The 14,620-nt window shown below is 36.9% G+C and overlaps 1 protein-coding gene and 1 long non-coding RNA gene across 2 annotated transcripts in view; both read left to right on the top strand.

Moving 5' to 3' along the window:
- LOC105487646 (cyclin-Y-like protein 2) overlaps positions 1-7,481 on the top strand; it is a 46,338-nt gene extending 38,857 nt beyond the window's left edge. Inside the window, exons 9-11 of the mRNA XM_011751146.3 lie at positions 5,359-5,521; positions 6,608-6,943; positions 7,120-7,481. Of these exons, the coding sequence (XP_011749448.2) occupies positions 5,359-5,521; positions 6,608-6,718 (274 nt within the window). The 3' untranslated portion in view covers positions 6,719-6,943; positions 7,120-7,481. The remainder of the gene's footprint in view (positions 1-5,358; positions 5,522-6,607; positions 6,944-7,119) is intronic.
- A 2,350-nt stretch (positions 7,482-9,831) lies between these two features.
- LOC139360283 (uncharacterized) lies at positions 9,832-13,668 on the top strand. The gene is made up of 3 exons (XR_011617585.1): positions 9,832-10,320; positions 10,904-12,205; positions 13,483-13,668. It is a non-coding gene; the product is annotated as an uncharacterized lncRNA (long non-coding RNA).
- Positions 13,669-14,620: the final 952 nt, after the last annotated feature.

Here is a 14,620-nt window from a genome sequence, read left to right on the forward strand (position 1 = left end):
TGCAGAGAATTCTTCCAGATCGAATCCAAGATCACTAATGTGCTACCTCTACATATCAGCAAGAACTAATGACATTCTTCATAGACATAGAAATAGAAAAGACAATCCTAAAATTTTTATGGAACCACAAAAGACACAGAATATTCAAAGCTATTCTCAGGAAAAAAACGAACAAACAAAACAGAAGGAGTCACATTGTTTGACTTCAAATGATACTCTACAACTATAGTAACCAGAACAGCATGACACTGGCATGAAAACAGATACATAGACCAATGAGACAGAAGACAGAACTCAGAAACAAATCCACATATCCACAGTGAACTCATTTTCAACAAAGATGCCAATAATATACAATGGGGAAAGGATGGTATCTTTAATAAATGATGCTGGGAAAACTGGATATCCATATGCAGAAGAATGAAACTAGTTTTTATCTTCACCTTATACAAAACTCAAATCAAAATGCATTGAATATTTAAATTTAAGACCTCAAACTATGAAACTAAAATAAAAGATTAGGAATATTCTTGAAGACATTGGACTGGAAAAAGATTTTTTAATACTCCATAAGCACATGCAACCAAAACAAAAATGGGCAAATGAAGTCACATCAAGTTAAAAAACTTATGCAAAGCAAAGGAAACAACAAAGTGAAGAGACAACCCACATTCTGGGAAAAGATATTTGCAAACTATCTGTCAAGAGATTAATTACCAGAATATATGAGAAGTGCAAACAACTCTGTGAGAAAAAAACTAATAATCCGATTTTAAAATGGGCAAAAGATCTGAATAGACATTTCTCAAAAGAAGATGCATTAGCTGCTGATGGCAAATGCTTCTGGTTCCTGCTGCAAGGGAGTTCTAGGCCGGAAAATTACCTGACCTCAGAAGGTCAAGCCTGTGGTGAGCTGTGATTGTGCCACTCTCCAACCTGGTGATAGAGTGAGACTCCGTTTCAAAACTTTAAAAAAATACATACAAATGGCAAACAGATACATGAAAAGATACTCAGCATTATTAATCATCAGAGAAATTCAAACCAACACTACAGTGAGAGATCCATCTCACCTCACTTAGAATTACTTTTATCCAAAAGACACGCAATTAACAAATGCTGGCAAGGATATGGGAAAAAGGGAAACCTTGTACACTGTTAGTGGGAATGTAAATTAGTACAACCCCTATGGAGAACAATTTGGGGGTCCTCAAAACTAAAAACAGAGCTACAATATGATCCAGCAATCCCGCTACTGGGTATATACCCAAAATAAAGGAAATCAGTATATCAAAGAGACACCTGCACTCTCATGTATGTTGCAGTACTATTTACAATAGCCAAGATTTAGAAGCATCCCGAGTGTCCATCAACAGATGAGTGGATAAAGAAAAGGTACATGTACACAATGGAATACTATTCAGCCTTAAAAAATAATGAGATTCTGTTATTTGCAACAACAACATGGATGGAAATGGAGTATAATGAAATAGAGTATTAACTCATTATGTTAAGTGAAATAGCCCATGTTCTCACTGTTTATGGGAGTTAAATGTTGAAACAATTTTACTTGTGGAGATAGACAGTAGAAGAATTGTTACCAGGGACTGGTAAAGGTAGTATGGGGGATGGGGAGTAAGAGGTAATTGTTAATGGGTACAAAAATGTATTTCGAATAAGATGTAGTATTTGATAGCACAACAGGGTGACTCTAGTAATTATTTAATTGTACATTTAACAACAATGAAAAGATTATAATTTGATTATTTGTAACACAAAGGAGAAATGTGTGATGGATACTTCATTTACCTTGGTAGGATTAGTACACATCGTTGGCCTGTATCAAAATATCCAATATACCCTATGAATATATAAAGCTATAATGTATACACAATTTTTTAAAAAGACTGTCATTCAGAATTACTACACTGTATGTATACAACTGAAGTGAGGATGTTGTGACTAAGAAAAGACTAGTGACTGTTGGTTGCTGTTGAAATGGCTGTTGGTGAAAATGACCACTTCATTGATAGTATAAACGGGTGGTGATGGTGATGTTGCTAGTAGCCATTTTAGCAAAAGATGTGGCAGAAAATTAATTTGAAACAATTAGAAGTACTTTGAAAGTTGCAGACACTAAACTGACTTTGATCACTACCGTCATCAGTCTGCAGACTGATTTCTCAAAGGAAACGAAATTTGTAATTATGAACACTTAGCTCTGCTATAACTGTGGCTAAATTATTCTCAAAACTTGCAACTAAACTGGCTGGGCTCTAGTTCTAGTTACAAGGTCAAGGAATATGCAAGTTCCCACAGATGTGAGGTCCAGGAGCAGTGGTGGTAAAGGCCGGCTGTAAGAAAACCAATTCTACGCAATTCTGTTTGTGAATGCGGAAACACCAGAAGCAATGCTCTGAAAAGGCTGCTTTTGTTCATGATCTTTGGAAACTGGAAAGCATTACAACAAAGTGTTTAATACACATTTTCCTTGTCTCCCTGCTGTTGATTATGCATAATAATCTTGTTTTGACTGTAAATTGAACCATTTAAAAATGAGCGTCTATCAGGTTTTTCTTAAAACTCTTCAACATCTTCATGTCTTGTTGAAATATATTTTCCTTCAAAATATCAGTTAAACTGAGCAGCTGCTCTTAAGAAAATTTGCTGTACCTGTAAAGGGTATGCTATTCAGTCACTTAAAAAAATAAACAAAAAAAACTAAGAAGTTCCATATCCTGTAGGCATAATGCTTATCTTCAGTAACTAAACTTCTATTAATAGGCATAATAATTTAATAAAATATTATATTTCTAAACAGTCAAAATGTGTTCATGGAAAAATATGAGATAATATAAAAGACATAAATACAAAAGTCCTGTTTAGCTGATTATTAAAACATTGTCTGATTTACATTTCTATAGACCTATGGTCATATGAACAGGTAATTGATGTTGGAAGTAGTTTCAGATGGGTTTTCAGTTAAGCAAATGAGAAAACTACATCTCTGCATATTTTTAATGCTCTTCCAGAGAACATCAAACATTTGTTGACTTAGCCAGTGGATAAGATATTAAAACTTTAAAACCAAGAAACTAAATATGTTGTTCAGGTATTGATTATCTTTATACAATTAAGTCTTTACAGGGATTACTGTGAAAGTAGTTCTATATTATTTTATATTCATTTGTTTAAACATTTAACAAGAAGCCAGGTACACTGGCTGACACCTATAATTCCAGCAATTTTGGAGGCCAGGGTAAGAGGATCACTTGAGCACAGAAGTTTGAGACCAGCTTGGGCAACAAAGACCCTGTCTCTAATTGAATTTTTATTTTAAATTAGCCCAGCTCAGTGGCACAAGCCTGTAGTCTCAGTGACTTGAAAGGCTTAGGTAAGTGGGTTGATTGAGCCCCGGAGTTTGAGGCTGGTGTTAGCTAGGATCATGCCACTGCACTTTAGCCTGAGTGACAGACTGAGACCATGTTTCTTTAAAAAAAAAAAAAAAATAGGTGAGGGCAGCTGTATGATCATCTGACAAAAGGCTGCTCTCAGCCTTTATCTCTCTCAGTGCCTTCAACTCATCCCCAACATTCTGTTCTGGCCATGGGTGACAGAAGCTGAGCACCTTGGGGTTTTATTTCCAGCTCAGGAGAAACACTGAGTGTGTAAGTCCTGTGCCCTGCCAGAAGTCATATCATAAAGTGAGTTTAGTCTAGCCAAGATATCTCTCTTTAATCTTTCTGCCTTCCAATGTTTAAAGAGTATTCCTGTCACTAGACACTAATGACAGTTTCTCATCTTCATAATTTCAAGGTGAGTAGAAACTGGCGTGATGCCCTTTGACATAGTCTCATGCACTGAGGCAGAGGGAGGGGATTCCCTTTCCCATCAAATGTAGCTTATATATGTATTTGGGACGAATCCTTGTTGTTTTCGAGTTTTTCCTCCTCAGAAATAACAGGGCGGCTCTCCCTGGATCCATTTGTTGCCATGGTGATGTGCTCATGGCTTTTGTTGGTGCTTTTCAACTTCAGTAAGCCTCTTTCTTTTATCCTTGTGAAAATGTCTGCAAGTTCTTCAGAGCTAATAAATGATATTCATCATTCCTGTCATCTGATCACTATTATGGGGCCTTGTGAGTGAGCATGGAGTCTGAGCTGTGCACCTGCACTAAGGGAACTCTCAAGAATGAGCCCCGAGTCAGCAGCACAAATGCATAAGAGGTGGTCACCTTTCTCCTCATCCCAGACTCAGGGTGCTGGACGCAGAAGGGAGTGCAAGCAACTGTACCTTGTTTGGACATTACCATAGGAATCCAACTGGGTAGCCTTTATTTGTTTCAAAACAGAATTTACAGACATCCTAGTAGCTCAGAATTATATTTTTAAATGAATAGAAATAAATTTTATTAAATGACTTAACAGAAAAAAACACTACATGTTTAGTACATGAGCTAAACTTATGTAGTATTGTTTGAAGAGTATCTACAAAATTCTCACCCTAATGTTTTCTTGCAAAAGAAGTGAAAATATAAAGTGCAGAGACATTCTGTAACAAGGAACCACTGAGAAACGCAAAATATTTGAAAGTCATGTAAAATTTATATGCATTTTTGAGGATTATAAAAATAATCAGTTGGCATCAGACTTTTCATTTTAGCAACATTTATAGAATTATTTTCTAGTGGGAGTTTTCACACAGCTTTTGAAAAAAAATATTAAAACTGAAAACTTCCTTGTATTTTGTAAACTACTGGGGTTCCAATTCAGTGTGCTTTTTATATATTTATAAGGACCACCTACAGCATGTAATATCATGGATCTTTGAGTGAAAATGAAATAAAGGCATTCTCACATTCTGTACATTCATAGGTTTTACCTCAGAAATTAGTTTTTTTCTTGTCTTCAGGTGGAACTGGAACAAGTAAAGGCATTACCACATGTTTGTATTTATAAGACTTTTCTTCACTGAACGCTTTTATGTTTTCAAAGAGAAATGACAAAAACTGAAGACTTTACCATGTTTCTTAAAATTTTGTGTTTTTCTCCATTTTAAATCCTAAAATGTCTTTAAAAGCAAGTGGGAAAATTAAGTTTATTATCACATTTTTTACATTTATGCTTTTTCCCCAGTATCAGTTTTTCTAAGTTTTCAAAGAGAACTGAGAAAACTGCAGGCTTTCCCATGTTTATTACATCTATAGGGTTTCTCTTCAGTGTGTGCTTTTTCATGTGTTCTAATAGAACTAGAACATATAATTGCTTTACCACATTTCTTACATCAGAATGTTTTCAAAGATATCCCAGCGGACTAACATTGTCCTATGTTGGTTTTGTTGTGTTCCTCCTCCCACAGAAATGAGCTTGAAAGACAGTTTTTGCAGCTAATTGACTATAACATCAAAGTTTCTGGAAGTGTTTATGCCAAGTACTATTTTGATCTTCGATCCTTGGCAAAGGGCAATAGCTTGCATTTGCCAGTTTATCTTCTCAACGAAGAAAGAGCACAGAACCTGCAAGTAAGGCAATGAAGTCACTAAGGGGGGTTTTCTGTCAACCACCAAAGCCAACATCTGTAACTAGATTAGATTAAGTAGTGATGAGAAAAATGAAAAGCTACAAAATTAACTTACATGCTGAAGAGCTTATTAACCTTTTGGTATCTTATTTCCTGTATTATTTATGGTTTATACAAGAATCCACATTATTTAAAAATTATAGATCTCTTCTGTGACCATAATTCAGAATATTTTTAACCAAATTTAATTCATGCTTAGTGGTATTCTTTTTGAATTGCTGCCCTTTCAAATAAGCATACATGAATAATTTCTTGTAATTCCATTTTAAATGATATCTGCATATATAATGCACTTACCACTTTTGCCTGTTTTTTATTACTTAGTTTGCAAATTTATGTTATTTTCTATTGTATATATTACAGTGCAGCCAGTCCCATAAGTTTGTTAGGCAAAGCATTAGTGCTTAAGCCAAGAGACCTACACTTAGTCTGTATAAGGTATGAGCATCTCAGGTACTGGATGCAAGAAGTACATGGGTTTTACTGGAAATGGTAACTTTTGGGGGGCAAAGCAATATTTATGGTTTGTGACTTCTGATTTCAGTTGTGAGCAAAGTTACAACTGAAATGGATGCATATTTAAAATTAGTACTTTCTGTGGTTCCTTGGAAGTACTTTCGAATAATATACCTTCTACCATAATTAATGTGTCAGGTTCTGCCTTTTGATGCTTTACTCGTTCGACCTCTTTGATGTTCCAGTGCACGCCAGCACACATCTGCTTCATTCAAATTTGCTTTGAGGGTATAATAACTACTGCAGATTGGGTAGAATCTGAATACATTAATAAACTATAAATTTTCCTTTGCTCCAGCAATCTAATCATAGCCCTTAAAGGAGATTACCTTAGTGAGGTGGCAGGGAGTAGCATCCCCGGAACTTGGCAGTGTGAACCTCAGCCAAAGTAGCTGTAACTGTGAACTATCTAAAGGAGTCTGCATGTGAGGCTTATCATCAATGGTGCTTGTTAAAAGGTTAGAGCCCTTTTAAAAATTGTACCTCTTTTCTGTTTCATTGACTTTCTTAGGCTGTTTCAAGGGTGGAAGACACAAAAATCTTTTATAGTGCTACCATGAGAAGGTCCTTCAGCGCTGATAATTTCATTACTCTTCAGCGCTCTAAAGCCATTATCTCTTGAAAGAAGAAATGAGGGGCTATATCATCTGAACCCCTCATCAAAAAAGACGGGAAAATATTACCTCTCTTGCTCAACAACTAGAAAAGTCAGTATTTTCAAAAGAAGAAAGATCTTAAAGTTGAGAGACTTGTGGACAACTAGGACTGCACTCCACAGGAAAAAAAAATGGGATCTTTGCAGTGCAACAACTCTCGTACACTCTTCTGTCTTGCTAAACGTAAACAGGTATAAAAATCACTCCAAAGTGAAGACTTCTTGCCCATACATAGATTTTTTTTAGTGTGTGGACTGATAGCTGTGAACTATGTAAGGGCTTTAAAACAATAGTTTAAATTTTTACATTTTAGACATAATTTTCTAAATTTTCTTTTCTATTTTTCTTTTCCCCAATATTGCTGCAGATGCATTTAAAATAAATGCAGTATTACTATTAAAACATGGGACTGTAACAACTCATGAAGCCACTGGAAGCAGACTGCTCATTTTCAGGTGTCAAAGAGTTCTTCCTGCCTACTCTTACCATCGGAGCTGCTCGTCACTGGCAATCATTTTAAACAAAAGCTGATGGAGGACATTTGCTGTTCCTATCTTTTGCAAGCATTACTTGCTAACATTTTAGCATGTTTGGGGTCACAAAAGAAAAACTATTAGTTATTGGTTACCTACTTGTATTAGGGTCCATGGTATGTTTCTTATAAACTGTAATGATCCTTCTCATTTGCTGATAAATTTTCTTATTTGTTAAATAAATGTATTGAGAGATGTTTTCATAATGCCAAACCACATGACGATCCAGTGGTAATATAAAAATAATAATATGTGATGTGACCTAAAAGTTTCAGGGCAGATTCTAGCTTTAATATAGTGTGCTTAGGCCCTCCAGCGCACTGCAGCTTATGTATATAAACCTTTATAAAATATCATTCAAAAGTTTAACTGTATTTATTTTTTCTTTTTATAAAAGATAGGGTCTTACTATGTTGCCCAGGCTAGAGTGCAATGGCTATTCAGAGGCACAATCAGGACACCACAGCCTGGAAATTCTGGCCTCAAGCAATTCTCCCATGTCAGCCTACCAAGTAGCTAGGACTGTAGGTGTAGTACCACTGCCTCTGGTTTATTTTGCAAAAATTGAATATTAAGCTTTTAACTTTTTGTTTCAGTTAATATCTGCTGTCTCTAAGAAATAGTGAAACAAAAAAATTAAAAGCTTGATATTTAAGAGCTGGGCATGCCTGTAGTCCCAGCTACTTATTTAAGTGGGAGAATCACTTGAGGCCTAGCATTGGAGGCAGCAGTGCTGTATGATTGTGCCTGTAAATAGCCATTGCACTCCAGCCTTGGCAACATGGTGAGACCCTATGCCTTTAAAGAACTGCAAAACTAAATACATGTATAAGCAATATAATAAACTTTCCAATGATGTTTTATAAATGTTTGTAGCATTGATACTTTTATAAGTATCAAAGCTTAAAATTACACTAAGACTTTTGGAATTTTTCTATTTTTATAAAGTGCCCTCTTCTCTTAAAGTAGTTCTTAGCAGGGCTCTTATCTACATTGATCACCTAAAATTATTTTCCCTACATGTGATAAAGGAAGAATATGATCAGTGTTAATTTACATGTAACAGATTAGAAGGAATTGTACCCTAATAGTAGTAGGTGATTAAATATTTTATTATCCCACGTGTTAGCCTGGCTACAGGTATTATATTTCATGTCCTCCTGTTTACAAAGAAGAACTTCCATAAACCTTAGAAATCTTACTTCCTCAAAAATTACTGTTTATGGAGTTTAGAGTTTGGAGATTTAAGTATTTATTGCAGTTTTATTTTCAAATGATAAAGGCTATCTATAATTTATGTGATTTTTATTTCTCATGTTTACATTAAAAGAAAACCTGATAAGCTGTTTTAATTAAAATGTGACCAATGTGTTTATAACACTTGTATTTACATTATGTTACATATTTGCCTAACTTAAATGGTTTAAGTCAGTCTTGACATGTCCAAAGATATTTTGATAACTAGCTTTCACTGTTCATAAGTTGGTTTGATTCATGCCTCTGTTTATGATATAATATTTGTTCTCTCTCTCTTAAGCTCTTTTCAATGTGAAGATAATTTGTTACACTTAAAATCACTGTCTGGCCACCGTACTTAGTGGCATAGTACATTAGATGGCATCTTTGAATAAATGATTATTGTACCTGCGAGAAAAAAAGCATGATGTGCTTATTAGGATATAAAATTATGTAAATATACAAAGAGAAAGGATTTCCAGAAATAATACAGAATTAGAACAAGAGGTGTTTGAGGTTTTTAGTTACACAGAAAAAAAAAATGGAAGTACAAAATATAGAATTAGCGTTGCGGTACAGAGGGTGACAGATCACATAATTTGACTTTAGCACACTGTTTTCAAGCTTATATTTTAGTTAAAAATATATCAAATCAGTTAGGTTGTTTTTCAGAACTAAGAATCTAGCCACTCAGCTTCAGTGAGTCTCACTAAATCTTTAATTCTTTAGTACCTAAGGTAAAATCTTTAAATAACTCATCACCTTATCTTGATAAAGTGCTGGCTAAAATCAATGATCTCATTTAACTTAAAAGAAAATATTTATCATAAATTACTGTTTATAAGAAGTTTTGCAGCATATAATATGACAACAAGCAGAAATCCTGTCATATATGAGTGGTCGAAGCTTCAAAAAACAGTTTGGGAGAGAAGCACTGGGCATGAATTTGTGACTTCAGGAATAAGTCAGTAGAATAAAAATCACTAACATTGCTCTCCCATTTGGCTTGAATTCTAGAAGATAACACAGTCATTTTGATAACTGGGAAATTGGGTCAACTTAGGATAAGAATAAAATGTCACTGAAAGCAGATAGGTTTTCTGACAAATGTTATGGGGCATGGAAACCAAGCTGCTAGTCCAGTGGCAACTATGGCAGTTTTCTTAGAGTTTGATATCTAGGAAATATTTCAACTGTTGTAATACAGCCACGAGTGAAATTTTAACTCCAGTATATTGTGAACTGAACTTTTACATCATTGCAAGGAAAAGACAAAGTTTTGAAATATACATTTGAACCAAGTGAAATTGCCATTCTTGTAGGTCAAAAATGGTTGTCAATGGCAATTTCATGTGGTTCATCCTAAGGTGACTGCTTAGAGCTCAGTGTTTCTGGAGAAATCTTATCCTGGCCCTTTCCCTCACATTTCCTCTTTATGTAACCTATATGCCCACATTACTAAAATCCAACAACACTAAATTCCAATTTTATCACAACTCAAGGTTCATTTTTGGCCTAGTTTTTTTACATTTCTAAATACACTATTTCTTGATTTTAAAAAAATGCCAAAGCCAATTTTAACCAAAAATCAAATCATTCTTAGTTCTGTATTCAGCTCATTCAATGTTTCTGGAAACTAGTTTAGCTGCAGTATGCAAGTTAGCTTGAAGTTTTCATCACCAAGGGCTTCTCCCTACGCACATTTAAGATGACCGTGGCCTGACTCTTCCTTCACACAGCATTGTTGAGTATGAAACTACTTGGAAAATCACTTCACAGATGGCAGAGAAATCTCCCAGGTAAGTGCTAGTTTCTACACAGGATCTGTAGAGTACGCCCAAGTTAAGGATTAATCTAAAATCTACTCAACAGTCACTTCCAGACCTGATTGGGCCTGACATTGTGCCAGCAGGCAAAGCAAAAGATGTAAGAGCCCTTCAGTGGAGTCTGCACCCCTACAACACAAGTTTTTAAGGCAATTTCCACTCAGTTATTTTAAATGTGTTTGGCAAGTGACAGAATAGGTACTTAATGTGAAATAAATTTTAAGAATATCCGCTTGTGGTTTAGGATCTCCAGGGTGCAGGAAGAAAAACTAACTGGGAAAGTGAAATATAATAAAAATTATGAGAATCTTAAGTCCAGTGAAATAAGGTTAATACTCTTTAAAGAGGAACAAGTTAGGTGATTCTTACAACTGCTGTAAGGGAGCTAAGCAATTTTAATGTGATTAGGAAAATTCAGTAATAGTCACACAACCTAAGGTCTTTAATAAAATACCAGTAGTATCTTCTTCAAAAGACCTCCACTGATTCTCAAATTAGGCTGCTACCTTCTTGTAAGAAAAATTGCTTTGTCTTCTCCTCCTTGTCTGTTCTACAGACCCTTACCCGTCAGCCCAAGCTGGTGGCTCCTGTGTCTCCTCGGTGTGACAACTGACTCTTCCACAGGTAGAGCTTCAAGTGTTTTCTCCACCTCCTCTTTCACCAGCTGCTTCACCCAAGACCCTTAGGACCCTCTTTAAACAAAATTCTCCCAGTCTTACCCTGGCTTTTTCTGCAATGCTTGATGTTGGTCATTATGACCCACTGCCAATGCATTATTAGCACCAGGTTCCAGAGCATGCAGGCTGTATGTGGCTTGCAGATTAACTCACCCCTTGTACCTCCCTTTCATCACTTATGTGAATCCTGTGTTCTCCAAAGCAGCTCTTCCCAACTTACTGCACTTACCTATTCTCCTGACCTACTCACAACCCTCATCATGTATTCTCAATCTAGACTGAGGTTGAGGTTGCACCCCCACCTTCCAAAACCTACTATTTCCTCTGACATTAAATTCCTTGTTCTGAAGGTAACCCCTTCCCATCTAATGGAAAGCATTGCATCTCTAACTCTAAAATCAACCTTTTATTTACACCTGCTCCATCAATTATCTTCCTTAAAATTGCACATACCTCCCCAACTTGGGGATGCAGTAATTTTGGTTTGGTTCTCTGAATGTCTGTGTTTTCTCAAAATGTAGTCCTCAACTCCCCTGTCTCTCTTCCACTGAAAGAGCTTATGAAAAATGAAGGTTTTCTAAGTGCAGTGTGGTATCCTAGATTTGATCATGGAACAGATAAAGAACTTGAGTGGGATATCTGATGAAGTAGTAACGTGTCAACACTGACTTTAGTTTTAACAAATGTGCCATGTTAATAAGATGTTCGCATTAGGGGAAAATTGGCAATGGTATTCAGAAACTCTGAGTTATTTTGGCGACTTTTTGTAAATTTACTTTTATAAAACAGCCTCTTGGGCCCCGGAACTACTGAGTCTCAATGCCTGGGACTAAGGCCTGGGAATCTAAATTTTTAAGAGGTAACCTAAATGATTCTTATACAGCCTCAAATTTCAAATCCTCCTCTTGTCAATTCCCTTTCATTCCATGTCTGAACAGTTGCTTCTCCCTTGTTTCACCTGCCTAACTTAACCTGAGTCAATCTGTTAAATCTTCTGAATTATATGATGTAAGTACTATTATTATCTGTTTTTCCCTGATGAGAAAGCTGAAGTAGTAGGAGCTGAGGTGTCCAGGATCACACTGCTCAGAAAATGTGGAGCTGGGACTTGAATTCCCAATCAGCCTGGTTCCCAAGTCTGTGCTCATAACCACTCTGCATCAACCCTATTTCTATTCATGGTGAGCTAAAAAGTTCTCTAAGTAAAGCGCTAAAAGCAGCATTATTACCAATAATATTGTCCTAAGCTTACCTATTTCTTTAACTTTCTAAGTCCAACCAACAGTCCCTCTGCTTCAGCATATGGACTTTGCCTCCCCTGCTTTTCCACTGGAGATGAATGAGCAATGAGAAAGCATGGGGAAGATGTGCTGACTCTAAAGTCCTGAAAATGGAAAGAACAGTTGCTCTTCTCTTAGGATTCAGCTCAACTATTACATTTTCTCATCTGCCTCTCCCAATTGCCTTACGTACCAATTGAATGAAGTTGACAGTGCCCACCCATGTCACCCACCTTGACATAGAATTCCATGCTCCCATATTGTGAATTCACCTCTTCCTGTATTTATGTTGCCTCCCCCAAACATTTTATCTCCTAATTACTCACATAGTTGTGTCTCCCACATACTTATGTCTGGGATCATTGATGGAGAATGTGGACACATCAGGCATTAAAATGACGTAGCATTTGGTAGATTGGTGGCTAATCCTTATTTTGCCAAAGCAGCAATCAACAGAAGGAGATCTGACAGTATATCTCAGGCTCACTAAGCATTCTTCCAGATTTTAAGGGAGAAACCAACTCTCAATCAGTTGCTACGTTCTCATGTGGGCTCCCTGACTTTAGAGTTTGATAGCAAATTGTGGATACAACTGCTGAATTAAAAAGTTGTAGAAGTTTCTGTCCTCCAGCCGGACACATAAAAGACTGCCATGTCTATTCAGATGATTTCATTATACATGAAGGGCTCTTAAAGTAGAAGAGAATCTCAGGAAATAACTGTTTTTTTAATGTCTGTCTTTATTTCTTCTATCAAATAATTAAGATTGACAGGAGGAAACTAGGAAGTATTTTCAATTAAAACATGTTTTAATTAGTTCTGCTTCTGGTGATCAGAATTTGCTTAATTTTACTTGTTTATAACATTTTTCTGCTTGTATTTTAAGTACATCTGAAAAATCTGATTATAAAGTTAAAATCTACATCTCTCACCAGATATTCTTAAAAAGTAGTGTATTTCTTCATAGAAACAAGAAGACAAAAAGACTTCCATGGCATCTTTTTACTTTCTTCACTATTGCTTTAATGCATTTTAAAATTAATCTGTATTAATTGAGAATAAAGGAACAAAAACACTTTTTGTCATAACTAGTCTTTATATTTGATTTTTTAAAAAGCGCAAACTGTTATTTTTCCTTGCTACAAAAAGAATACATACATATATTTTTGCAATAACAGTATGGACTGAAAATCGGAGGGGGTGCCCAAGATGGCCGAATAGGAACAGCTCCAGCCTCCAGTTCCCAGCATGAGTCACACAGAAGATGAGTGATTTTTGCATTTTCAACTAAGGTACTGGGTTCATCTCACTGGGGCTTGTCGGACACTCGATGCTGGTCTGCAGGTGCAGCCCAACCAGCAAGAGCTGAAGGTGGGTGAGGTGTCACCTCACCTGGGAAGCACAAGGGGGAAGGGAATTCCTTTTCCTAGCCAAGGGAAATTGAGACACACAACACCTGGAAAATCTGGTAACTCCCACCCTAATACTGTGCTTTACCAAGGGTCTTAGCAAATGGCACAGCAGGAGATTATATCTCACACCTGGCCTGGAGGGTCCCACGCCCACAGAGCCTCCCTCATTGCTAGCACAGTAGTCTGAGATCTAAGTGCAAAGTGGCAGCGAGGCTGGGAGAGGGGCACCCACCATTGCTGATTCTTAAGTAGGTAAACAAAGCTGCAGGGAAGCTCGAACTGGGTGGAACCCACCGCAGGTCAAGGAGGCCTGCGTGCCTCTGTAGACTCCACCTCTGGGGACGGGGCATAGCTAAAAAAAAGCAGCAGAAACCTCTGCAGATGTAAATGACCCTTTCGAACAGCATTGAAGAGAGCAGTGGGTCTCCCAGCATGGAGGTTGAGATCTGAGAATGGACAGACTGCATGCTCAAGTGGGTCCCTGACCCTTGAGTAACCTAACTGAGAGACATCCATCACTAGGTGCAGACCAACACCTCATGCCTCACACAGCTGGGTACAACTCTGAGACGAAGTTTCCAGAGCAAGAATCAGACAGCAACACTCGCTGTTCAGCAATATTCTATCTTCTGCAGCCTCCGCTGCTGATACCCAGATAAACAGGGTTTGGAGTGGACTTCAACCAAACTCCAACAGACCTGCAGCTGAGGGTCCTGACTGTTAAAAGGAAAACGAACAAACAGAAAGGACACCTACACCAAAACCCCATCAGTACGTCACCATCATCAAAGACCAAAGGCAGATAAAACCACAAAGATGGGGAAAAAGCAGTGCAGAAAAGCGGAAATTCAAAAAATTAGAGCAAATCTCCCCCTCCAAAGGAGCACAGATCATCACTAGCAAC

The sequence above is a fragment of the Macaca nemestrina genome, chromosome 20 (genome assembly GCF_043159975.1).
Source record: "Macaca nemestrina isolate mMacNem1 chromosome 20, mMacNem.hap1, whole genome shotgun sequence".
NCBI classification, from domain to species: Eukaryota; Metazoa; Chordata; class Mammalia; order Primates; family Cercopithecidae; genus Macaca; species Macaca nemestrina.